The sequence below is a fragment of the Rhagoletis zephyria genome, unplaced genomic scaffold (genome assembly GCF_001687245.7).
Source record: "Rhagoletis zephyria isolate East Lansing unplaced genomic scaffold, Rhagoletis_zephyria_1.1 Rzeph_scaffold_01952, whole genome shotgun sequence".
NCBI lineage: Eukaryota > Metazoa > Arthropoda > Insecta > Diptera > Tephritidae > Rhagoletis > Rhagoletis zephyria.
Genome location: NW_016159036.1, coordinates 51,239 through 78,857, shown reverse-complemented (window position 1 = coordinate 78,857; position 27,619 = coordinate 51,239). Strand labels below are relative to the sequence as shown.

The 27,619-nt window shown below is 35.6% G+C and overlaps 3 protein-coding genes across 4 annotated transcripts in view; 1 reads left to right on the top strand and 2 right to left on the bottom strand.

Annotated features, from left to right (window-relative positions):
- Positions 1-6,055: 6,055 nt before the first annotated feature.
- LOC108365666 (protein timeless homolog) lies at positions 6,056-13,810 on the top strand (the record flags this gene model as incomplete). The annotated part of the gene is made up of 5 exons (XM_017619764.1): positions 6,056-6,261; positions 6,628-6,713; positions 11,105-11,305; positions 11,384-13,285; positions 13,602-13,810. Coding segments are annotated over 4 exons (2,379 nt in total), but the record flags the coding sequence as incomplete, so codon positions are not given.
- A 5,940-nt stretch (positions 13,811-19,750) lies between these two features.
- LOC108365665 (uncharacterized) lies at positions 19,751-22,052 on the bottom strand. Its single transcript, XM_017619763.1, has 2 exons — positions 22,045-22,052; positions 19,751-21,796 (listed from the first exon to the last, which is right to left on the bottom strand). Exons 1-2 carry the CDS (start codon positions 22,050-22,052, stop codon positions 21,106-21,108), a joined length of 699 nt encoding a protein of 232 aa, XP_017475252.1. The 3' UTR covers positions 19,751-21,105.
- A 391-nt stretch (positions 22,053-22,443) lies between these two features.
- LOC108365664 (venom allergen 5-like) overlaps positions 22,444-27,619 on the bottom strand; it is a 29,589-nt gene continuing 24,413 nt past the window's right edge. The window contains exons 4-6 of one of the 2 annotated variants that reach the window (XM_017619762.1): positions 25,306-25,403; positions 23,325-23,462; positions 22,913-23,215 (exon numbers count right to left, since the gene is read on the bottom strand). In XM_017619762.1, coding sequence (XP_017475251.1) covers positions 23,014-23,215; positions 23,325-23,462; positions 25,306-25,403 — 438 coding nt within the window. In that variant the 3' untranslated portion in view covers positions 22,913-23,013. Of the gene's footprint in view, positions 23,463-25,305; positions 25,404-27,619 lie in introns of both variants that reach the window. The other variant, XM_017619761.1, reaches the window with a different exon arrangement.

Below are 27,619 nucleotides of genomic sequence, written 5' to 3'. Positions count from 1 at the left end.
TAGCCCCCATACCTTAAGGTAAGACGTATTCTACGTCAAAAATATATACAATGGATAAATGTAGTACACATGTATGTATATATTAGGATTCTGGTTTATATATACATACGTATATGACAATGATTTTAGAATTTTTGTACTAACTGTTGAGTGGTTCAATAGCCTCGTGGCTATTGCGGTTAACGCGGTCACCTTTCCATGTCTTATCACCAGCTTAAATTAACTCCACTCTCGCGTAGTAAGCTTCCTCTGAACAGGCAATGATCTTTTGCTTGTTTTTTTTTTTGCTTTTCTCCTCTTTATTTGATTACGTGCGCGAGTCATTTGAAATTAAAATGTAAGCCTGAGGATTTTCCAAAACCAAAGTTTGTTGTTTACTTTACAAACTAAGAGTAGTTAAATTGAAATGTTGCATACTTTTTGGGGCGTGCAAACGCGAAATTAAACCTCAAAAAGTGCATAGCATATATCGTTGTTAAAATGCAGAAAGGCCTTAACTGACAGTTTACATTTTTACGGGAAAAGAAAAAACTTAAAAATAAACACATAGAATTTTTTGAAAAGTGTCGTAAGCTCGTGGGTTTTTAGCAGGCGGCTAAAAAATGTTTAGGGAAGATGCTTGCTATCTTCAGCTCCATACAATTTAAAAACCGATTTCAGAAAGTCAATGCAGTTAGGCCTTTTCTGCATTTAATTAACGATATGTGCATTTGTATGTACATTCATATGTATGTGGTTGTCCGATACTGACAATACAAACGACGACGGCACACGCGAGCAGGTGAATCGCTGGGCTAAAAACTTTGCAGACTAAATGCAACTTTGTGTTGTTTAATTGTAAATTTGAATTAAATTTGCAGCCTCAACATCCACTGATAAGCAGTGCCTAGTACACGTTTTATTCTGCAACAGTTAGAACTTGTAAGAGCTCTCTTCTGTTAGTTGCTCATGCCGTTATGTACATACTTGGATAGATTTTCATGTATGCACCCAGGTAAAATTTTAATTTCAATTTCAAATTTTGTTTGTTTGCTCGGATCGCATACACACTTGCGCCTGCATACATACAAACATGCATAGTTGCGATGGTATGTATGCATATGTATGGCTGACTGGTTCTGTTTGTTTGCATGCTGCTGCCCGTTGATTTGTTTTGCGCTTGGCAAATTTCCGCCGTATTCTCGCACGCAAAGCAAACATAAATCAAAGTCACCGGGAAAATATCCTAGTAAAGTGCACAGCAGCAGCAGCCGCTACCAATGAGTGTAAATAGAAAAATATGTAGCTACTTAAAAATATAAGAATTTGTGTTGGAAAATGTGCGCTCTGCTGCCTATTCATACGTATGTGTCTGTTTACTTGTGTGCAATACGGGATTGCCGGCATCAATTCAAGCCACAACCAACCACAGCGACAGCCGCAGGCAGGCGTAACGTCGAGCGTGAGTTGTTGGTCGCGTACGGCCTAGGCTGGCTTAGTTCAGTCTGGCCTGGCGCGATAACGTCTGTTGACTCCTGCGGACACCAAATTGACTTGCTGCCTGTATGCACACTTATATACATTATTGTATGTATAAAAGTAAATTCCGGGAAGGCTGTGTAAATAGCAGCAAGAAATTGTGGTCTCCTGCTGCTCCTTGCCATTATTGGCTCCATACGAGATTTTTGCTGCGCCTTTTTTGTTCCGTGCGCCCATTTTGTACAAATTAAATGAACTTGAACTTCCACAGAGTGAACAGTGGTACGCCTGCTGATCCTGCCGCCAAACTTGTTTGTCGTTATGTTCCTCAAGTGGCAGCCACCATCCAAGGCTGAGTTGTGGGGAAGTTGCACTGTAATGCAGACAAAATAAATTTCTAGGTGCCATAAGCAGAGGAATTAAACATATTTTGTGCACTTCCATTTTTTCCCTTTCAAAATATTTTTGTAGCATATTTTATCCTCTTTTTGCCGTTTGCTTATTTCACTTGATAGGTGCCTAAAGCAGCTTGAAAAAAATTAAAAACAATAATTTATTTCTGTAGTAATTTGCTTTGCAACAAAAGCTTAAATAAACCACGCGCAAAGGATTTTTCAATAGTTAGCTCATAAATCATGGCATGTATACGCTTTGGCGGCCTTAAAGCATTGAAATATTGTGAGTTAAATTAAAAATTTGGCAAGTAAAAAAATTGCTGCAAGATTCTAAACCAACTACGAAATGTTAAGCTCCTGCTATCAATTATGTGATGAAATCTTTTTCAGTAAAGCAAATTTTGGAGAACTACATATGAATAGTAAATATGTATGTATGTATTTTGTTTGAAATGTTTTTATGCAGTTTATTTTATTTGAATTTGTTCCTTAAACTTAATATATTGAATATAACCTTGATTTTAAACTTCATATCTAGTAGCCTTCAATAAAAAAAATTTTAACAGGGAGTAAATCAAAAAAATGAAATTTTTTTCAAAAGATCAAGCTACTAACTGAAAACACTGGATCACAAATTTTAAATTGGTGTTTGTTCTCCAGACGCCACTATCCAAGGCCTATGTAGAATTGCTCGGTGATTCCGAAAATCGAGTTAATTTTTTTTTTTTACGTTTTCGAGATACATATTTCAATTTACCGTTATTCAGCCTAAAGCAACAATTGGTTCCTTTTAATCACGTATATCTTACGAACCAATTTAAAAATCTTAATATAAAACACGGAAAATGAAGATTAAAAGTTTAAAAAATAACAGGTTCTGTGCCAAATTTTCGCATTTATACTAAATTTCTGTTCTGTTCTGTTACAAAAAAAAAATAAAAATTAAGTTACTGATGAAGAAAATCGATGGATAAATACGAAATATGAGTGGTCAAATGAAAATGCGCAAAGATTTTTTATATGAAATTCGAGCAGTAAAGCGTGTTACTCGGGTGTATCGTGGCGTATGATAAAATAATGTTACTCATACGCCATATCGTACGCAACATTTTGCATGTTCAAGTTTGAATGTTTTTCCTTCACAATGCAAACTTAATGAGAAAATATCTCGGAAAATTTCCTCATCTAGAAAAACGACATACAGATCCGTAGTCTACGACCCAAAATTAAATTTATGTGTATCGGCGTTTTTTTTTTATCATTTAGCGCTCCTACATTGTTATCTTAGAATATCCTCTTACAAATTAGATAGCCGTACATTCCCATTACTGGTCCCCACTTGCATGTAGTCATCAAATTTAGTTTACGTTATGTAAAGTTTAAGCGGTTGCCTGATCCAGTTTACTTATAGGGAATTTACACGATTCAACTTTCACAGGCGATTAGTTGAACCAAAAGTTGAACGAAAGAAGCGATTAGTTGAAAGGCCGTTTACACCAGGCGATTTTTGCATTCAACTAAAAATCGCCTGAAAAATCGCCTCATGTAAATTCCCTATTAGGTCCATCAATCAGCCAAAGAGGCGATTATGAAATGAGAAAGATGCTAGCATCTGATAAGGCAATGACAGAGACACTGTAACAGCTTACCATCAAAAAGAGAGCTGTTATAATTCCCGTCACTGGCCGCTATTCTTATCCTGCCGAAGCTAGGCCAGATGCACCGTATCATCCCTCGCGTGAGTTCTTCCGACGTACCTTTATTTGTCTTGTCGACAAACTTTATTTTAAGCCATTTTTTGCAGGTAGGTACCGGTATGCCCACATCGTGAGAGGGGTTGACGTCAGACAGGGTGGTTCCCTTCTTCGCAAGCTCGTTTGTCATAAGGTAACCTCGTATGACTCTATGACCTGGCGCCTACACAATGTCGGTAGCACAGTTTGTACCTAGCTTGTTAGGAACTTTTCTACATTCTATCACAGTTTTGGCGAGGTTTTTACAGCATTCCAGCTGCATGGATAAGTACATATGTATATGGGTACTGAAGACAGATTAAAAGAAGATTCGATATGGCAAAGACCTCTTTTATGACCGCAAGCTCTGCTTGGAAAACACTGTGGCAGCCTAAAATCGCGGCCTAATTGGAGGTCATTCGAGTTTGGAGAATTAGTTTGAAGCCATCCCGGTGAACCGCTGTGGGATTATCTTGGAGGTCCGTGATCCAGTCGTCCTCCCAATCATTCGCAACTAAAAAGAACACTTGCGAAGAACTTATTCCCAAGAACGATAAGCTGTGTAGTCGTGGAACCTAAAAATATCGGTGTAATTAGTTATAATATTCGTTTGGCCGACTAGCATACATACCAGCATTTGAGCATTGGTGATTTTAAAATTAGTTTGCCACATATTCAGTGATGCCTCCCAAACTGTGTGTGCTGTGTGTGTACTCGTGAATATTCATATATAAGCTAAATTGACCTTATCTTTTTTTAAATAAAAATAGTTTACTTATTGAAATTAGTTCTGCAAAAAATGCGGCTACGAAAAAGAAGAAATATTTCTGATATTTAAAACTTGGGCCACACAAATAGTTTCTTGCATAGAGCAACTGAAGCAAACGACATGTGTTTTTTTTGTAGTGACACCATTTTGAGATAGATTTAAAAATTTGGATTCTGTAAAATGGAGTCTTCTTCTAAAATTAGTTACAAAGCCTAAATTTTTTATAAAGTTGATTAAAAAAATACTCTGATTAAAAAAAATACTCTGATAAATTATTAAAAAAGTTATAGAATTCCGCATAATTCCGTGGTTTAGTTTATAAGTGCATAGTTGTTGTATATGCGATTAGGTATTCGCGCACCAGAAATGTCGGTCGGAGTAGGTCGTACACAGTTTTTATGAAATTATTAAATATACCTGTAACGGTGTACGCATAATCGTGCGTGTAAGTTAAAATTTTATGATTTCCAAAAATATAAGTGTGCGATTTGTTTTCTTAATAAAAACATAAGGAACTGTTTTTCGTTATTTTTAAAGTACGAATTATTATACAGGATGTACTAGACCCGTCTGCCTACCCCTTCTAAACTGGAAGAATGTTTGTTTATTGAAAAACGCAAAATTACAAATTACTAAGTCGGGGAAGCTCTATATTTTGGTCGTATTACAGACCTCCGATTTTGATTGCAATCCGTTCCAAGTATTTAAAAAAATGTATTTTCAATTCTGTTAAAATTTTACTCCTCCAGCCTTTTATCACTAAAATCATTCTATAATTTCACACTGCGTGCCGGTTCGAAACTGTCCTATTTTCAATATTCTTCAAATCTGGGGCTAGCCGCGGGAAAATTTCAAAAAGTGGATTTCCCTTTTTTGGACCACAGTAATATACAGTGGGGAGCAGAAATTAGTATTCTGTGATTTTTATTAAACATTTGCAAGGTTTTTAAAGTTATTTTTTTTTTTTGTTATTTTGTCATAACTATATTTTGTCATAAACTATATAAATTAAACTCTCAAACTTTATACAAAGCTTAGAAAAATTTAACAAATTTTTCAGTAACATCCATAGCCCTTTAAATTTTAGTGTAATAAAGCGCAAGTCTTAAGCGGCTGCAAAATCGCGTTGATTTTAAGATTTTTTTTCTGACGGCTTTTGCGGTTTTTTCGTATAAGTGCATTTTATAAAAACTGGCTTTGATTTTATTTTAATTTTCTTTGCAAACGGTTTTGCGCATTTTCGTCCATAAAAAGTTCATGTTATATCGAAAAAAAGTGCAAAATCCGTAACCAAAAAAAAATATCAAAAAAAGTTGAAATTTTAATGAAAAGTGGTTAAATTTGTCCAAGCTCTATACAAAGGTTAACAAGTTTTTTTGGTTTTGGTCTGTTATGATAAATAATAATAAAAAAAATATCTTTAAAAACCCTGCAAATATTTAACTAAAATCACCGTGTACTCATTTTTGCTCCCCACGGAGCATGTATGTGCGCATAATTACTACTATAAATAGTAAACTTCAGGAATACTTCTGCCGGCACCAACTAACGGCTAACCACAGTTCCAAGCCATTTACCAACAAGAAGTCATAAACTTTTGAACACTCCACCTTTTACCCCTTCTACTCCTCTTTCACTTTGCTCATTTTGTAATTTTCTTATTCATTTATTATTTGATTTATTTCTCTTGCTATTTACAGGCAAAACTATTTCGCATCTTTCAACGCGTTTTAAGCGTCGAACGTGATACTCATCATGAAGAGCTGCGGCGTCTTGGTATCTATGTTGTACGTAAATTTGTCGAAGTGGCGCCCACAAATCCGAAAATCTTCGCTGAATTATTATTCTGGAAAACGATGAAAGAGGCAAACGAGTTGGAAGGCGGCTATTGTGATGCATATGAGCCGTAAGTAAGCGTATATATAATTATAAAATAGCAAAGGGAATAGCAGTGGCAGCAGCAGCTGTCCTTTGCTCTGCCTGTAAGTGCTTAGCTCCCCCTGGAGTATTTTTCATCTAACCGCAGCTATTATTGAATAAATTCTACTTTTATGTCGAACCACAGGCTAGCGGCATAGTTGCCTTAGTGACAGCGGCAGTTGAGCTATTCATGTATCACTTGGCTGCCTGCTGATGAAATGATAAATGATTGTTTCTTCTTTGTATTACAATATAAACCCATACTCACCCTTTCACCTTTGTGATATATTTACTAACATGCTGACTTTTATCCTTCTGCTTATTCTTCTTTTTCTTCCATTGCACTCAATAGCGCTAAAGGCGCCTGGACCGAAGAGCAAGAAGACCAACTGCGTATGCTATTTGAGGAAAATCAACGTAATCCTGAAACTGATAAGGGTAAGTTGTCACCACCTAAAACAAACATACATACCTACATAAGAATGTATAATATAAAAACACTCAGTCTTAATCATAAATATTTGTTCGTGTGTATGTTTATGCATTTGAGTCTGTATAAATATGATATCAACGTCTCATTTCAACCTCAATCTGCCAGCCTATAATCATTCATTCCTGCAGATTAAAATCACAAATTTGTAATTGTATCCATCACCGAATTGTTTGAATTGATTGTCATCGGTTAAAGGCGTTGGAAAAAGGAAGGAAAACTTCATAAAATCACATCTGCATACTTTAATACAAACGCCATTGCTATGTTGGCATATTTTTCTGTGCTTGCTTTTGTGTCTTGAGCTCGATAGCCCGGCTTTTGAGTCCGTTGCGCATAATTGCGCACATCATTTGTGTCACATTGAGACAGTTTTCACAATCCATTGAAAATGAGATTGTATAGTAAGTATGTATGTATGTATGTCGTGACTATTTGCTGGTGGATTGTGAATTGGGCAGCGATGACAAGTCACCATCACTGAAATGACATACTAATATTTGTTTTTATTAAAATGTCAGAATTGTTGAAATTAATGGGGTTTACATGAATGGCAAGGCCGGAAAATGAGAATAGAGAAGTCGGAAGTAGCGGTTGATTTATTGTTTATTCAAATTAATTACAATGACTTTCCATTCTAAGAACAATAGTGAGGAATTTTCGGTATTATGAAGCCAAAAGTAAAAATTTTGTATTCTATTTTTTCCTTGACTTGGCTTTCAAGATATTTTATCATTAGCAATTTTCAGTTTCACTATAGTTCATGCAAACATCCCAAAAAATATTGAAATAACTGCTTGTTTTTATACTTTTCATGAACTTGAAGTGGTATTATACATAATTTTGGTCCGATGTTTGTAAGTACTAGAAGAAGAAGAGATAGACCCATAAAAAAGTATATCGAAATGATCAGAACGACGAATTGAATAGATTTAGCCTTGTCTGTCTGTCTTTCATTTCATTTTTTTTTTTTTTTGTTTCTTTGCTCACGTTTGCGCAGGCACACGCAGCTTCGCTTCATGTACGCTTCTCCACAGAACTACCTTTTTTCAAACTAAAACTTTTTTCATATACAGTATTGTCCATATCTATAGCACTGCCATTTCAAAATGATATTGTTTGCCAACGCAGTTTGATTATTTATTTTTCAGAATTTTCAATTAAAATACAGTTCAGTCTCTAACATAACCCATATAAACCCAAGTTTAAAACTTTGTAAAAGACAACAGAAAAATTCAGCAAAGTTTCACCAAAATTTCAAACCTTTTTCCCGGAAGTTGTAGAATTTTTTCGAGTACACAGTTTTACAGCCCATTCAATGTTAGTGTTTCAAATAGCTAAAGATTGCGGTTGGTTTTTTAGAATGATTTATTGTTGCATTTGCTTCCAATATAACGAATACACACAATTTATTTCTATATATATGGAAGAAACCCACAACACCTTCGGCGAAAAAATAATCCTATAAAAAATAACCGTTAATTTTATCCACTTCAAACTTGCACTCTATTAGACTAAAATTGAAGGGGCTATAAAACAGTGTACCCCAAAAATTTCTAACACTTAACACTTCTGAGAAAAAATTTAGAAATTTGAAAATTTAGTTGAAAATTTGTTAAATTTTTTTGTAGTATTTGTTAGAGAATGAACTCATTCATTAATCTGTTGTAAAGAAATAAAAAAGAAGCTGTAACTATTGTCTATTGTAAAAGTTGACTTCATACGTAATTACTTTATCACAGNTCTGTTGTAAAGAAATAAAAAAGAAGCTGTAACTATTGTCTATTGTAAAACTTGACTTCATACGTAATTACTTTATCACAGTCACAGGACTTGTCCCGCCAACAACAACTTCAAGTATTTTTTTATTTTTTTCTATGAAGATTATATCCACCAAATTTTAATTGAAAACGCAGGCGTATAGTTCATATTTTACAACACAAAAACATCTCTCTTGAAAATTAATTGTTTTGGATAAAGTTCGTATTTGCGTGCACAAAGGTAAAATATAGTTATTTTCAGTCACATTCATTCTATCGTTTGGTAATTTGTTTAACTGAATTTTATACATTATTTATCGCTCTATGTTAAAAAATATATTTTACTGTTGTATAAGATCCGATGACATATTTAGTTATAATTTACAATTGATTACATTCTGCAGTAAAATGTCCCACCAGTCACAATGGAATAATTGCCCATTTATTAAAATTGGATTTTTGACAAAAAAGTTCAAACTTTAACCCAACGAATTAAATTAATTGTGCTTAGGTGGAGCAAAACTCTCTTTAGGTTCGACTACCACGTACGGGTGTTCAGTTTGGTCATGGTTCGGCTGGTGCCCTAAAGTGTCTCTTCCACTTTGTTCGGAAAACACTTTCCAGCCTTGTTTTGAAGGCAGCAGCGATACAGCGGCCGCTGTGGTATAGTGGTTAGCAGTGCGCGCCACCATTTCGCACAGCCTGGGTTCAAGCCCAGTTTCCGAACAACATGGAAAATAAAAAACAAAAAAGTTTTTTTTTGTTAATAACATCCTCAGCTTGCAATGTCAGACATCCGCGTGTATTCAGCCATGAAAAACAGCCGTTCGCAGTCGGTGTAAAACTTTAGGTCCATCCCCTTTGTGTGAGAAAACATCAAGGCGCACACCACAATTCGAAGGGGAAGCATATTGTGTAAGCGCTAAAATATTATTACTAAATATTAGCGACACAGCTAATAACATTTGTGGGAGCTGAGTTTTTTTCACAGCAGGAAATGTTTTGAAAATTTGTTTTTTTTTTTGGGTGGGGTGTGAAATCGGAAATTGGTATTTTTTTATTGTTCAATGGTAATTGCATTACCTAATTATAACATTTTGATCACTCGGAGATCGCCATACCTAGAAATTCGCGAAACTTGCCGCTCAGATCCAATTCCGCATTTGTTTCGTAATAATGTATGTTACTATGGTCTGATACCCAAACGATAGAGATGTCTATTGAATTAGCACCACAGGAGCCTGCATACTTACATATCTATATATGTACTTAGTTTGAAAATTTCTCAAAATTGTCTTTGGCTAAACAATACATCTCTTTGTCAAGCGATTAGCTCTACCACACAATTTTCAGATTTATGAATAAACGACGGCTATATCCTCAAGGTTAACACAAGGTATCAACCTCACCCCCACAAGAGTATATATTTAATAGCCACTGCGGAAACATTTGTGCAGAAATTTACATATACAAATAAATGTATGTATGTGCATTAGGGTGGTCCAAAAATGCATGTGGGAAAAAGTAAAGTCGAAATTTTAATGCTCTCAGCCTTAGGATTGTTCTATACCGAAAAATATACCCATATTTTGTTATTTTGAAATCAAAAATATATTTAGAGGTCGCTTAAAGCCCTCAAAATTTTCCTTGTATTTTTATGGGGAAAAACAGTTTTTCGTAGAAATGGTATAGAATTCTTTAAAACCAATATTTTTCGTTCGGAAAACTCTGTTTCTGTTCAGAAGACTCCCACTGATAATAACCAATTATTTAATTAACCATTTTGTTATAGTAACTATATTTTATAGGTCCTGTTAAAAAAATGGTTAAATAAACAATTGGGCAATATTTTTGGAAGTCTCCTGAAGAGAACCAGAGTGTTCCGAAAAATATTGATTTTCAACAAATTTATACCATTTCTATAAAATACATGGGAAACTTTGAGTGCTTTGAGCGACCTGTAAATATTTTTATTTTTTTTCAAAATAAAAAATAGGGCTATATCTTTTTTCGGTATAGAGCAATACTAAATGTGCGAGCATTAAATTTCGACTAAACCACCCTAATCTCCATACACACATGCATATGTTTATGTGTACATCCACTTTGTCAATATCAGCTGCCAACCTTCGTCAGTGACGTGCAAAACACTTTAACCGCAACCTCAACAACTAGCAGCAGACAACACTTTCAACAAATGCGCCAACAAGCTAACACAAACAAACTGTCGACCAAATTACTAACAATCAGTTCAGCTAAGCTTAGCCCACCAGCAACAACTTGACCACAAGCCGAAAAACACTTCATCACTTCGTCACTTTTTCCTTATTTGTTCTTGGCTTACGGGTTTACCGTGGTGGTTTGGGGTGGATTTCGGCAAATTAAATTTGAATTCCTAAATGTTGGAGGTGCAAAAATTTAATGATACTAAATAAATAAATAGGTTACAGTGTTTGTCGTTTGGTAGCGAGTGAAGGAGGAAGTGATGGATTAGAGGGCGGATATATGTAGTTCATAGCCAAATAGTTTTAAATCTTTTTATTCAACATTCAAACACTTAACCTCTCGTATCTTTGCAGATGTGATTGATTGGATCATCGAGCATTTGAACGACAAGACACGCACTCGACGCATGATACTTAAGAAATTAAAGGAACTCGGTTTGATGTTTAAGGCGCCCACCAAGCGTTCTACGGCGAATGCTGCTAATAAGCATCTCTGGCGCACCGAAGAGGATGAGGAGCTACAAAGCCTCTATGACGAACATCGATTGGAGGAAGGTAAGCATTTCAGCTATTGCATATATTTTTTATTTTCAACTTTCGCGTTGTTTATAATAACTTTTCTTCGTATTGCAGATTGCTTACAGCGCATTCTCAACGAATTCGCTGATCGGCGTACAAAACGTCAAATTATTCAGCGCCTTCTTCAGCTACACATCATCGCAGATAAGTCAGAAATTATGCCGAAGAAGCAACGCAAACGCAAGCCAAAGAAGAAAACGGGCAGCTTTGAAGGCACTGATGATGAAGGTGGCTTTATGGAAGAACCCGTATTCGGCGAGTTGGAACCAGCGTCCGGCAATAAAACCAAATCAAAGAAGAAAAACAAACTGAAGAAAAATAAAAACAAACCAGCGGCGCTACCCAAACCATCGAAACCGGTAAAGCGGAAAGTGGTGCGAACGCCGCTCGATGTGGGCACTGTGCGGGCATTGATTGCACAAGTTATCGAGAAGTACCAGGACTCAATCGATTGGCTTAAAGAGTGTCTAGAGGATGCAGCCGAAGAAACAGAGGAACCCAACGAAGAGGATGATGGTGTACCGTTGGTGCCACTACAAGAATCTGCCTGCGAAGCTATAGAGAATGCGGATTTTCAAAAGATACTCGTTGCTTTGGGCATACAACCACCCTTGTTGGGTTCAGAAAGCTATTGGCGCATACCTGTGTATCTTAACTCGGCCGACTTAAAGCTACGCGCTAAAATAGTAGCTGGCGAAGAAATCGAAATTGATTTGGAAGGCATAGGGGATGAAGGTGGGGACGCCATTGAAGCGCCAGAAGGAGGAATCGATAATGAGAATGATGACAGTGATGACTCTAGCAGTGAATCTGAATCCGATGCTAGCGGAGCATCGAAGCAAGACAGTGAGAGCGAGGAAGATTTCTTTGATAACTTTGCTGAAAAGCACAAAAAGCGCATAGCAGCAATGGATAGCTTCATAGAAAAGCGTTCACAGAAAATGCGTAGCATAATGTTTAACAAAAGCGATGAGGAGGACACTGAACGTGCTGGCATAGGACAGAAGAAGAAGCGTCAACGTAAGCCTAAAGAAGAAGAGAAAAAACTGCACGAACACTCGGAGGATGAGGCTGCACAAGTTGATGAAATCAAGAGAAAGCTCGACAAAAAGCGTCGTCAACCAGCCATAAGCAGCGACGATGAGGATGAGCACATTGAGAAACTATTCAGCGAGAAAAATACCGATGCCGCAACCGATTTATTCGATCAATTGAAATCTAAAACCAACAAGCAAAAGCGTAAAGAGACCACTTACACCGAAGAATTGGAAGAGCTCAATTTCAATTCAGAAGACTATCGTAAACGTTTACTCGAGCTGGGCGAAAGTGACGAAGAAAACGCAATCGCCAATGAAAATGTGAGCAGCACTAGTAACAATAAAACTCGCGTGCGGCGGGCTAACATAATTGACTCAGACAGCGAAGATGAGAACCAGAATGAGATTGGCAAGGATGAGATGATTGACGGCGAACAAAATGCCAAGGACGTCAGCGGAGACAACAAAGGCGTTAATAAAGCCAACGCCATCAATGAAAACGACGGCACTGCTGACAAAGAAGCTGCGACCGTTTCCGTTACTGATACTGCCGCTGATGCTGATATTGAGGGCGACGGTAATTTGGGTGCTGCCATTGTTGACAAAACAAGCAATCAAGCGCATGTTGGTGACATAACCACAGGAGCGGACGATACAGGAGCCGTTTTAGAGGAGACTCTACTGCCTGCAGCTACAAATAAACGCACTCGTGGTGTTTTGAACGATAGCGATGAGGAAGAAGAAAGTTTCAGTAGGCTTCAAGTCACGGACGACGAGGAAGAGGATACATTTATCGCGCGTCGAAAGCCAAATCAAGAGGAACAACAGCGTTTAGCCAGCGGGGAGGAACCCGCCAAGCGTCGCCGTATAGCTATTATCGACGACGACGATGATGATGAGTAGGCATCTGCTGCCTAAACTCTTTGAATATCTGTGCACTTTACTGACTTTCTTCTTCGTTCTTTGGGCGAATTAGTNACGGACGACGAGGAAGAGGATACATTTATCGCGCGTCGAAAGCCAAATCATGAGGAACAACAGCGTTTAGCCAGCGGGGAGGAACCCGCCAAGCGTCGCCGTATAGCTATTATTGACGACGACGATGATGATGAGTAGGCATCTGCTGCCTAAAACTCTTTGAGAATCTGTGCACTTTACTGACTTTCTTCTTCGTTCTTTGGGCGAACTTGGNTATCGACGACGACGATGATGATGAGTAGGCATCTGCTGCCTAAACTCTTTGAATATCTGTGCACTTTACTGACTTTCTTCTTCGTTCTTTGGGCGAATTAGTTTTACATGAATTTCGAATTTGAATTTGGCTATTTTACGTTTACTACATTTTTGTTTCATTTATTTTTAATCTGAAGACAAGACGTAAAGTGTACAAAAAATCCATGTTCGCTTTTATTTTACAATTATTTGCTTTTATAAATAAAAGATTCGGGTAAAAAAAAAAAAGTCGGGCAAATATTTTTTATTACAATTGTTCTTAACTTTTACTGATGTGGAATGTGTAAGCCTCATTTTCTGGAGATAATTATGTGTCAAATCGAACTTTCTGATACTACTTTTTGTATATTTCCGCGGTGCACGTATGTAGGAAATTTCACTTTCAACTGTGTAACCAGACTTGCAAAATGTAATAAAAATTAAAAAGTTAAATTAAAAAATTAAAAATTAAAAGTTTACTTCTCCAAGAGCCCTCGCTTGACTTGAATCGTGCTTGTTNACTACTTTTTGTATATTTCCGCGGTGCACGTATGTAGGAAATTTCACTTTTAACTGTGTAACCAGACTTGCAAAATGTAATAAAAATTAAAAAGTTAAATTAAAGAATTAAAAATTAAAAGTTTACTTCTCCAAGACCCTCGCTTGACTTGAATCGTGCTAGTGAAGCAGTCAATGGCACTGTGAATATTCTTCTTAACTATAGAGAAAATGCTAACACGCATTTTTCTGATATATTTTCAGAAGTTACCGATACCGCTAAGGAATTGGATTTTGACATTTTCCTTCCTCGGAAAGCGAATAGGCAAAATTTTCGGGCTAATTACACAGGTCCACANGAAGCAGTCAATGGCACTGTGAATATTCTTCTTAACTATAGAGAAAATGCTAACACGCATTTTTCTGATATATTTTCAGAAGTTACCGATACCGCTAAGGAATTGGATTTTGACATTTTCCCTCCTCGGAAAGCGAATAGACAAAATTTTCGGGCTAATTACACAGGTCCACAAAAAAGAAAATCGATGAAAGGTTCCTTTGACCAAACCTAGTCTGTTATATGTTTTTGGGGTCGCTGAACACGAATCTGACATCCGTTTTGCTCCATCACGTCTGGATTTTTTCCTTACCTCAAAAAACATCTCGGGTTTTACGTGACATTTTTAAGCTTTCATTTGCACCTTTATCTTCAGTTTTGTCTCCATTTTATGTTCTTAATCGTTATCATTTATTTCTTCATCATCACATTTATCTTTATTACAAGCTATAACAGTTTAAGTCGATAGGTTTTGTATAACATTTTCAAACACCCTAAATGCAATCTTGCATCTACCTACGCTTGATGAAATTGCTCGGAGCTCCCTTAATATAGCAGCAAGACTCAAAGAAACCAGTTCGTGGATAAAATGAATCTCTGGTATTCAGATATCCTAGGCACATCATCGCGTCTCGGGTGTTAGCCATTTAGGAAGCAAAAGCTTTAGTCCAACACATAGAAAGTGGAATTTCTCTTGCTGAATGCCGTACATATCTGATCTAGATAGCGTAGGTCTACGAAAATCAAACTAATATATGTATGTGCATTCATATGTCCATGGACGCCTAGATATTAAGACGAATTGTAAAAGGGGTGAATTAGCAAGGAAACATTCGGCCACATCCTTCCAAGAAAGAACACGATATGTATAACAATGGCTTCATTTGAAGGATATTCAAAATATCCCACGATTCATTTAGCAGATGTACGAGAAAACTTTTCGTCCTGTGAAACAACGAAGATTTTTGGGCCTCCTATAACAGAAATCGCACATCTATCTGTGCTCTTCAGTTTCTCATAAGGTCTTTATTTGGATACATGACACAAGACTAGAGGTTGGCGCATCGGACCAATGTTATAGTTGGCGGACATCTCACTGGCAGAAATAAGGTCATCAGTATTCCGTAAGGTATCACAGTGCTACTATTACACGGTGGTACAAAATATAAAAAAATTCCAAGACCTTTTAAGTGACTGATTACAGGCCGTAGAGTTGGCCGAGTAATTCTTGAAACTGTTTTCATAATTTTTTAACACCCTCAAAATCTCAGTTTGTTCTTAAAAACCCCATTTTCGCATGATTTCCGGCACTAAACAATTTTTAACTAATTTTAAGTTTTTATATGGCTTTAGAAAGAAGAATATTTTTACTATTTAAAAAAGTCAGAAATTTTGTGAGCTCACTGTAAAAATTTTTAAATTTTTTTATTTTTTTTCACTTCTGCCAAAATTTCAAATGAGAATATCCTCTTTTAGTCATTACTTCGGAAACAATGCTTAATTCCGAGTAAGACTTGAAACCATTCATTAAAATCAATCGACAAATTATGAAGTTATGGCATCTGGAAAAGTCTTTAGAAAATTCATATCATTCAAAATTGTCTATTGATTTTTATAAATGGTATGCAGTGCTTGTTGTATATAATACTTGTCATGATAAAAAAATAGTAAGGTAAAACCGTTCCCTTAATTCGTAGGCCATGATTTTTTTTTTTTTTGAAGTTTGCCAGCATTTTAAAATCATAAAAAATTGAAATTGTTGTTTTTTGAGATTGTAAATGAGAATGTGTCTGTGCATTGTGTGTAAAATTTTTTAAAGTTAAATGCTTGCAACCGTCAAGAATTTGAAAAATTCCTCTCGGCGGTTCTCCTTCCTATTTTTTATAATAGTACTTGTTATAAAATAATTTTTTTAGATTTTTAAAATGTTAAATACATACAAATGATCGTGATTCAATAATACAAGGTTGTGTAATTTGTGACACCTAAAATTTGACACTCCTTTATCTAGATTTGTATTTTGGAAGTAGGTGAAAGGGGAAGAATGTGATCGCCTTTTGCGAAAACGGTAGTAGAAAGGTACTACAAAAAGTACGCAAAGTATACAATTAGAAGTAAAGGTGTACTATTAATTCTATGCGAATTTGCAATATATTTGGTGTTATAATGGAAATACTAAACAATACATAAAAATATGCATTTTTGATTTGTTATTCGTCATTTGCTGGAAGAAATCTAGAATACCGACCGTTCAGCTATGCAAAAATGAGAAATACAGATCAATAGAACTTTTTATGCCCATTTTATTTGCCAAAATTATTTGGCGCAAGGGAAAAATGAAGAATTATACATATGTATAATGTTTCAAAATGAAAAATTAGAAATAAATTATTATATTTGAAAATTTTAAAAAGGCAAGAGCTTAAATTTTTTAGACTTAAGAATTATGTGTAAAGCTAAAATCTCGGTATAATTATTTTAGTAATAGGTGAATTCGTGTGTCTAAATATTTTTGCTCTTTGATGCCGACAATAAGAGGCTTATTTTTCATATCAGCGAATTGAATTCGTGCAGCAATCAACAAGAGGCAAGTAAGCAGAAATCACCAACGTGATCTTTCGAAAACCACAACAATATAGAGAACAATTTCAACAACGGCCTAAGTACTAGTCGTCTCAACAACACATGCTCAACATCTTCACCAACAACCATTAGAGTCAACTGATAATATTTACAAACACCTGCAATTTTTTCAACAACGGCAAAACCAGCTACCTGCGGAGCAACAGTGTCTCACTCAACTTCGGCGTCCAAATCATCTGTGCTGCAACTATAGCCAATAACATTTCACCAGTGGTGAGCTGTATCTCTAAAGTATTTAACAATAGTTTCAATTTAATTTTATTTTGTTATTTATAATGGTCACTCGTACTCCTAATATAAATCCGTTGCCAGAAAGTAACTCTGTTATTGATTTTGCATTCACACAACAAAAACAACGTCAACAGCAGCAGCAACAGCAACAGCAGGCGCAGCAGAAATTACGTCAGCAGCAACAAGAAGAACTATTGCAAGAAAAGCATCAGCAGGATGTACTACATAGCTACAACGTTTGGCGGCGCAGCAGCAGCAGCAACAGCAACAGCAGGCGCAGCAGAAATTACGTCAGCAGCAACAAGAAGAACTATTGCAAGAAAAGCATCAGCAGGATGTACTACATAGCTACAACGTTTGGCGGCGCAGCAGCAGCAGCAACAGCAACAACCAATACAAAATGCGATATTGCAAACGAAGATACCAATGTTGCAGAAAAAGGATAAGGCTTTCAGCCGAAAAGAGCACCTAATGCGCCATGAAATCTCGCATTCAGGACGAAAGCCATTCAGCTGTGATGTTTGTAGTAAACCATTTTCGCGCAAAGATAATCTAAATAAGCATACAAAAATTCTTACGATTGGCCCCAATGTCTATAATTGTGAAATGTGCGACAAACATTTTGCGGTACGAGCATATTACGAAGAACATAAGCAAATGCATGAGAATCCAGAATCTGCTGGACACACTAATTCACCTATTACTAAAATAGTTATACCGAACGGAAGATTTGACCATACACACAGACATCGTAGGACCCTTAACAGTTTCAAATGGTTATCAATACATCAATAAACTATCATTGATCGAAACACTCGTTGGCCAGAACCGTTTCCACTTAAAGAAGCTACGGCGACATCAGTTGCTACTACTTTCTTCAAAGAGCTTATACCAAGTTTTGGAGTACCTTCTCACATCACAAGTGATCAAGGTGTTCAATATACATCTAATATATTCAAAGAACTAGCAAAGTTTATAGAATGTCAATTAATCACAACTACTGCATATCATCCACAAGCATAGACAGTTAAAGGCTTCAATTTTGGAAAGAGGTAATTCAATTAATTGGTCCCTGGAACTTTCTATGGTTTTACTGGCTTTAAGAGCTTCATTCAAGGAAGATATAAAATCCACTGCAGCAGAATTGGTTTATGGTAAAAATTTGCGTTTGCCAGGCGAACTTGTCTTTCAATCTGAAGATAAATTTAATATTACTGAATTTCTAGCAAAAATAAAAAAATCATTTCAAATTTTCCGTTCTGGTATATCTCGTCACGAAAATATAAACAAAATTTATATGCCCAAGGATTTACGGTCGTGCACACAAGTTTTCGTGCGCGTCGACAGGAACGAATCGGGTTTGACGCCTCCATACGAAGGACCCTATGAAGTCGTTGGAAAACACCCAAAGTAATTCACAATTCAGCTACACAACACTCACAAGACTATTTCAACAGATAGAATTAATGGATCGATTACGGATAGCAACAAAACCACGGTTCGGGTGCCAGCTGGCAACGCAACTGGAAAGAAAATTTGTATTATGAATGGCAACTACCGTCAGTTGTTGTAGAGTTATCGATAATCGAAATTTGACAGTGCGGCAACCAGCAAGCGGCTGTAAACAAGCTGTGCGAGTAAAATTAAATTATTAAAATAAAGAGTTTTAAAGAAAACACAGCAATCACAGTTATTTGTTTAAGAGGAAGAGAATTGCATGAACGCGGCCTCAATCAGACGAAATTTAAACCGCGTGCACTGTAAGTAAAAATTAATGCTTTCAAGGCTTTTATTTTATTATCGTTTTGTGTTCATTTTCAAACCACATTGAGGGCTTCCAAAAGGAGCTGTAGTATAATTAATTAATAAACAAATGAACCGCTTCGTTCAACTTCAATACCTCCGCTCAAAAAGCTTGCGCACCTCTTCGGTTTTTCGCGGAAGAAAGTGCCACAGCAATGACTTCAGTTTGGAAAACTTGGTGTTCTCTTTAATATAAATAATGTGAATTTTTATTTTATTTTATTATTATAATTTTTTTTTTGTGGGGAGTATATGTAAATCTTTTAGATTTTTTAAATATTTAATAAAAAATTATAAATAAATTATTATGTATGTATATTGGCAAATTTTTAAAAGGCAAGAGCACATTGACGCACATTGAGCGTAACTTAAATTTACCTAAATTAAATATTAAAAACGTTCCTAATATAGGGCACCGAAATGGCTTTTTTGGCTTTTGCATATCCGATATTTTTCATTTTTTTCAGAGAATCCTCCCCGTTTTTTTTAATAATTTTTTACTATTTTGACACTCCGAATGTCAATTCCTCTCTTCGGAAAAAACATTGGAATAAATATTCATTCCCATCGCTATTCCATAGTGAACATTGAGCAAAAAAATTTGTTCACCATAAATTTTAAACAATGAGTTTTAAGTTGTTTTTAATTAATATTTAATACAAATTTTATTTGATTTTAATGCTTGGTTAATAATTTCCGCAAGATTACATGATACAGAGCTCTTCACATGAACTAAAATTTATTCATGCTGCATATATTTTGTATATAAATTTCATTTAAAATAAAATGTACATTGGTAAAATTTTATTAATGCAGAGACTATGCAAAGTCGCTCGATGTGTTATCTTTGCATACAATTTAGCAAACATATCCATCTTATTCTTCAGAAGTTTGTATGTATAGAATTATTTTTTTTCAGTATTCTGATTAGAAGCTATTACGTTTGTCTAAAATGTGGTCGCTATTGTTATATTTAAGCAGATGTGGGTACAAACGTTTGATACAAACATTTGTATAGTACAAGTATTCGTGTGTATGTAAGCTAACACTGATATATGCATATATATGTATGTAAATGCATTTGTTTATGTTTCTTTTTTTATCTTACTAATACTAAATACTATGTGATAATTCACTACAAAATGCGCATTAATGTGTGCTGATCGCGAATGGCAGTTTTCCACAAGAGAATGACGCGATGCAGTGGCTACTTTAAATCGATTGCTGATTTGTTAATACATATGTAAGTAGTTAGATGAGCGCATATGCTTTAAGATGAAGAATCTAAATGCAGGCGAAACGTTGTTCCTGAGTACAAGGTTGTGTTGCTTGGCGTCCACCTACGCGGTTATGGCAAATGATATGGCTGTACCCTTGTGTGGCAGGTTGCTTATGTGAATACTTAGTAGTTCGGAATTGTTTTCAATTCAGCTTTTGCGTGGCTGTGGCTAAAACTGGGCGCACAAACGCCTTTTGGGCAGTCAAAATATGCAAATAAGTACATACGTATGTATGTGTCTGTGTGTGTGTGTGTATGTGTGAATATACTGCAGTACTTTTTACATCTAACAATCGATAACTACTTACGAACTAATGAAAACTGTGTATGTCAAATTCGTACATTTGGCATAAGACTTATATCTACATACATATATACTAATAGTAAACTTTAATTTGAGCAAAATTAGGAATATTATTTTCATTATTGCATTACGATTTGAATGGCTACTCAAAGGCAAACAAATTTACTGCAGTCGAAAAAAGATCTCTTCAATGTAGAGTATTATTATTTTTTTTTTTGAATTGCGCTTTCTATGGCATACCACTGAAGTTTTCTCCTTCCTTTACTACACAGTAGTAATTCACGGTGGCTGCTTTCCCTGTTGCCTTAACCAAAATTAATTGCAATTTTTTCCTTAAAAAAGTACTTCTCTGTCCTTCACTTTTCATTCCATCTATGTATGTATGTATATACTATATACTCATGGCTATGCCCTACTCCCACATGCTACTATCTAGCCACGCCACGTCAAAAGACTCCAGCCACGCTTAGCCGGCTGCGGTGTTGTATTGGCAACTTGCTGTTTGTTTTGTTTTGTATTATCGAAAACGAATACTTCTGATACAGCAAAAACATTTCCATTACCATCTTGCTGTTGTTGTTGCCTTTGTGCCTCTTGCTGCAATTGTTGTTCACTCAAATTCGGATTATTTAGATATGTCCTTAGAAGGGTGTGTTTCTGTACGGCCCTCTGATATTCGGCTGTGGACGGGCGATATGCCTCAAGTTTGTTCTTATATTTGTTGTCACCGGTCTGAGTTGTGTACGCCTTGTTGCCGTTATTTGTTGTTGTGTATACTGTGGTACCAAACGTTGAACTTGTTGTACCGGATGTAGTCTTACGCTGACCAAATGTGTTCGTCGCCTGTTTTGGGGAATATACAGAAGAGGAGGAGGAAGAAGAGGTTGAAGTTGTAGCGGATTGCGTTGAATATGCGGTTTTTTTGTTGTTGTTATTTTGCTTGTACTCATACGTGTCAATAGCGTTGGCGCTAACTATGGGCGCTACCGATGGTGCGCATAATCCCTGATAACGCGATGACGATCTCAAACCATATGTGGCACACGATGGCTTACCCTCCTCATATGGTTTGTAACCGACGACGTTTCCACTGCAAATTAAAATGAGAGAGTTATGAAAAGGACTAAATTAAAGGTAAGAAAATATTTATGTTAGTGGTGGTAAGAAAGTATCTAAGAGAAACTGGAAGATGAAATATGCAAATTTTCTGCAGATTATAGGACAAAATATCGGCTAAAAAGGGGTTTCTTGCTTCTAGAGTAGACACTACATATTAATCGACAAATATGTCCAAGACAGCTCCTAGAACTATTGTGAGCAATGAAGGAAACCAAACCAAGAGCGGATTATATCGTTCCGAGATATGCATACAGCTTCATTGCGTAAGTTGTAAATTAAAGCCCAGTTNAGGATTAGAGTTATGAAAAGGACTAAATTAAAGGTAAGAAAATATTTATGTTAGTGGTGGTAAGAAAGTATCTAAGAGAAACTGGAATATGAAATATGCAAATTTTCTGCAGATTATAGGACAAAATATCGGCTAAAAAGGGGTTTCTTACTTCTAGAGTAGACACTACATATTAATCGACAAATATGTCCAAGACAGCTCCTAGAACTATTGTGAGCAATGAAGGAAACCAAAACAAGAGCGGATTATATCGTTACGAGATATGCATACAGCTTCATTGCGTAAGTTGTAAATTAAAGCCCAGTTAGTCTACACTTAACTTAATTTTACTTGCCGTAAGAAATCAACAATGATTNCATATATACTAATAGTAAACTTTAATTTGAGCAAAATTAGGAATATTATTTTCATTATTGCATTACGATTTGAATGGCTACTCAAAGGCAAACAAATTTACTGCAGTCGAAAAAAGATCTCTTCAATGTAGAGTATTATTATTTTTTTTTTTGAATTGCGCTTTCTATGGCATACCACTGAAGTTTTCTCCTTCCTTTACTACACAGTAGTAATTCACGGTGGCTGCTTTCCCTGTTGCCTTAACCAAAATTAATTGCAATTTTTTCCTTAAAAAAGTACTTCTCTGTCCTTCACTTTTCATTCCATCTATGTATGTATGTATATACTATATACTCATGGCTATGCCCTACTCCCACATGCTACTATCTAGCCACGCCACGTCAAAAGACTCCAGCCACGCTTAGCCGGCTGCGGTGTTGTATTGGCAACTTGCTGTTTGTTTTGTTTTGTATTATCGAAAACGAATACTTCTGATACAGCAAAAACATTTCCATTACCATCTTGCTGTTGTTGTTGCCTTTGTGCCTCTTGCTGCAATTGTTGTTCACTCAAATTCGGATTATTTAGATATGTCCTTAGAAGGGTGTGTTTCTGTACGGCCCTCTGATATTCGGCTGTGGACGGGCGATATGCCTCAAGTTTGTTCTTATATTTGTTGTCACCGGTCTGAGTTGTGTACGCCTTGTTGCCGTTATTTGTTGTTGTGTATACTGTGGTACCAAACGTTGAACTTGTTGTACCGGATGTAGTCTTACGCTGACCAAATGTGTTCGTCGCCTGTTTTGGGGAATATACAGAAGAGGAGGAGGAAGAAGAGGTTGAAGTTGTAGCGGATTGCGTTGAATATGCGGTTTTTTTGTTGTTGTTATTTTGCTTGTACTCATACGTGTCAATAGCGTTGGCGCTAACTATGGGCGCTACCGATGGTGCGCATAATCCCTGATAACGCGATGACGATCTCAAACCATATGTGGCACACGATGGCTTACCCTCCTCATATGGTTTGTAACCGACGACGTTTCCACTGCAAATTAAAATGAGAGAAGGATTAGAGTTATGAAAAGGACTAAATTAAAGGTAAGAAAATATTTATGTTAGTGGTGGTAAGAAAGTATCTAAGAGAAACTGGAATATGAAATATGCAAATTTTCTGCAGATTATAGGACAAAATATCGGCTAAAAAGGGGTTTCTTACTTCTAGAGTAGACACTACATATTAATCGACAAATATGTCCAAGACAGCTCCTAGAACTATTGTGAGCAATGAAGGAAACCAAAACAAGAGCGGATTATATCGTTACGAGATATGCATACAGCTTCATTGCGTAAGTTGTAAATTAAAGCCCAGTTAGTCTACACTTAACTTAATTTTACTTGCCGTAAGAAATCAACAATGATTACTCAACACGTCTCACTTAAGCTAGAAGCGAGATATTTTGTTTTTGTATTTTCCTCTTCAGAACTTTGACAGTTTGCCGCCTTAAATGTCATATCAAAAAAAAAAAATCAAGCAAAAAAATTGGTTTGCGTTCATTTATTTTTGGGACATACAGAAGCGAAAATCTGGCAAACCTGATGCTGTCACCGCTCTCAATTTTCGTGAGGCCGTAACTTAAGAACCTAAAATCTACAGGTTCTTAAGCTGCTTACGGTAAGTTAAGTTTTATCTAACCGCCAANTCTCAACACGTCCACTTAAGCCAGAAGCGAGATATTTTGTTTTTGTATTTTCCTCCTCAGAACAGTTTGCCGCCTTAAATGTCATATCAAAAAAAAAATCAAGCAAAAGAAAATAGGTTTGCGTTCGTTATTTTTGGGACATACTAAAGCGAAAATCTGGCAAGCCTTGTGCTCTCACCGCCCTCAATTTTCGTGAGGCCGTAACTTAAGAATGTAAAATTTACAGGTTCTTAAGCTGCTTACGGTAAGTTAAGTTTTATCTAACCGCCAACACAGTTTCTCAGGTTGGCCGTAGGTTGGCCGAAATATTAAGTTAAGTTACTGAAATTAAGCCTAGCCTAACTGAGCTTTTAGACTAAATTGCACGACTCGGCAACATTGGTATTGCCTACTGTCGCATAGTGCGGCCAAAATTGGAAAACAAAATTTCTGGATATGGCTTTTTCATCATTAAGTTGGCTAAAGGGATCATCTAAGAAGTGAAAGCCGTTCACAGTAACAGCCAGTACTCCAAGTCCCCTCTATATTTGCAGTCGGAATGTGGCCTTCGCCCAAGCATTAGTCGAGTCGAATTTTTAGGCAATGTCATACAATTTTTTATACTCTACTCTCGAAAAACGGCTTTCACTCGATGCTCGCAAATAGGCTGATAATTTTTAAAACTTCAGCAGTATTTTATACGGAATGGGTAAGATTTGCGAACTAGCCGCTGATTATATTCCAATAAAAACCAGCAACTGTGAATATTCTCCTCTTTTGACGAGTATAAATCTAATTGCTCGAACGCAATGAAAACTCGACTTATGGTCCAAATTAGGAATTTTGAGCATATTGTTTTTAATTGTTGGGGAAAAAGTAGCATGAAAGATTATGTGTGATTCGAGTTTCGACGAAAATATTGAGAATTGGATTGAATGTGGATTGAAATTATTACAAAAAATATTTTTTTAACTAGAACAGACATGTACCCGACTTTAACGTAGGGTTTTTGCTTCATAAAAAACTCAATATTTTTCAGCCTAATTTTTAAACCATCTAGACAAATTTTATTTATCCCAATCACAAATTATTCGAAACAGCATATTTTACCGCTAAATCAAAGTAATGTGAAATCAGGCACTTATTACGTCGTTTCAGTATTTCTACTGTATTTCTACTGTAAAGACTCAACGTATTTTAAATACTTACCCTGGTCCATAATTACAAACATACAATTTGTTATATTTGGTTGTATCTTTGTATTCAGAAAATCCGCAACCAACCAAGCTTGTTTCACCCCAGACCAGCTGTAACGAAGATAAAAATAAAAATCATTAATAAAAATAGGCTTAGATAAAAATTAACACATATCTACTAGAAAATATATTTTTGCATGCATAAGATTGACCTGAAGACCTGAAGAGTTGAAGATGCCCTTTTAATAAAGCTTCATAGAAACGTCAAATTTCTGAATGGAAACTTATTGTTTTGAATACAAAGTCAATCCTACATAGTATATAATTTATCAGGGTATATTTTGATTAAAATTTTAAATCTTAAATTTTTCGTCAAAAATGCGATATACCAATGAAGTGGTGTTCTCGCATATGCATCAAAATCAATTCATTATTACGAATCAACATTTTTTTTTACAAAGTCTCACATACATATGTATGTATGCTTTTTGAAATCGTAAAAATAGAAATTTCGTGGTGGAATTTTCTTTTACAACTCAGGTCAAAGAAGAAGTTGAGTTCTCATCATATTTGCCATAGGTCATCTTTAAGTTTGGTTTGTTAAAATATACCCAACCATTAACATTGCAATATATTAATTTGGGTTATGCAGCTTTAAACCAGCGATAGAAAAAATCGATTTTTATTTTTTATGAACGATTTTTTGTTTCTCTAGATTAAAAATAATCGCTATTAGTGAATTTATTAATTTACGTTACAGTGAAAAGAAATTTGAACAGGTTTTTGTCAAAACCAAAAGGGATCCTCTGGTTCTACATCTCTATGATAAAACCCATGTGGCACACTCTCAATCAATAGCGTGGTAAATCTGCTTGCCAAATTTATTAAGACAACCACTTTGTGTTGATACGTTGTTTTATCAGTCTTGCCGAAACACCAATCAGCTGTTCAGCAAAAACAAAGGCAACAACAATTTCACAGAACAAGCAACAGTGTTGCCATTTGTTTGGCATCCTTCCTTACTAATATAAACCCGAAAGTGAGTTTGTTTGTTTGCTACGCTTTCACGCTTTAACTGTTCAACCAATCATCATGAAATTTTTTACACTGCTGTTATTTAGCCCAACTTAAAATATAGGATACATTTCATCTCGATTAGGCAAGAGGGCGTGGCACCTCCCATACAAACGGAATTCTTCATACTGCATTTCTCAGGAAATATTTTTGGTAGATTACTGGAACTTGGTATGGAGATATATAAAATCAGTATCTACTCATGGACGAGGGCTGCCACCTTTTAAAAAAATCTAATTCAACTTCAATTAAGGGAGTTATTTATTTGAAAATTATTATTACAAAAATTGATGCCAAGAGTCGTAAAAAAGCTGTAGTTTAATATATTTTAAAAACGGTTGCCGCCTGTTTGAAAAGTAAAATTTAGATGAATTATACGCAAACCTTCTGAAGAAATAAAATATGGTTGTCAAACAAAATATTGTTAAGAAACCTTTAGTTTTAAAGTTTTGAATAATAATGAAGTTTTTCACAAGGGTTGCCACCTTTTTAAAAATTAATTAGTTTAAATGCAATATTATAATAGATACTAGCAGACCCGGTGAACTTCGTCGCGCACAAAATAATTGTTTTATTGAAACTTTTTGGCCCAACATTTTCACCAACAATTCACGTTTACGATTTCCATTGGCACGCTCATCGGCTAAGGTTATGGTTTGGTGGTCACTTCCCGCCTTAAATAAGCTAACGAAAGCGTTATGTCCGTGATGAAGTTTTTGAAATTCTCGAATTGTGTAACATTTCATAGAACGGTTAATTCCACAAAGAAATAAAAAAAAATCTGTCACTGTCCTTTGTTTTTTAAATCATNCTCACAAAGAAATAAAAAAAAATCTGTCACTGTCCTTTGTTTTTTAAATCATAGTTATAAGTTATTTGTATAAGTCATAGTAAACCTTTGTTTTCCAACGCCTTCTTAACTGCAAAACATGTTATGTGTGTTGACTTTTATACAAATGATTGACAAAGTTTTCTTTTATGACTTATAAATAAAAATCGGTAACTGATTTATATTAATAATTACTTTTAAAAGTAAAAGTCACTGACTGATTTTTATTGATGACTTTTATTGATACAAGTCTTCAGTAGCTGTTATCTAATACATATAATATAAAAATCAATAAAATAATTGTTATTTTGGATTTATAATATAGAAATCAAAAATAATAGTTATTTTTTTTAATTTTGCATAAAAATTGCAAATAAAAATTTATTTTCAAATTTGAGTCTCGGCGAAAAAAGAAATCGATTGG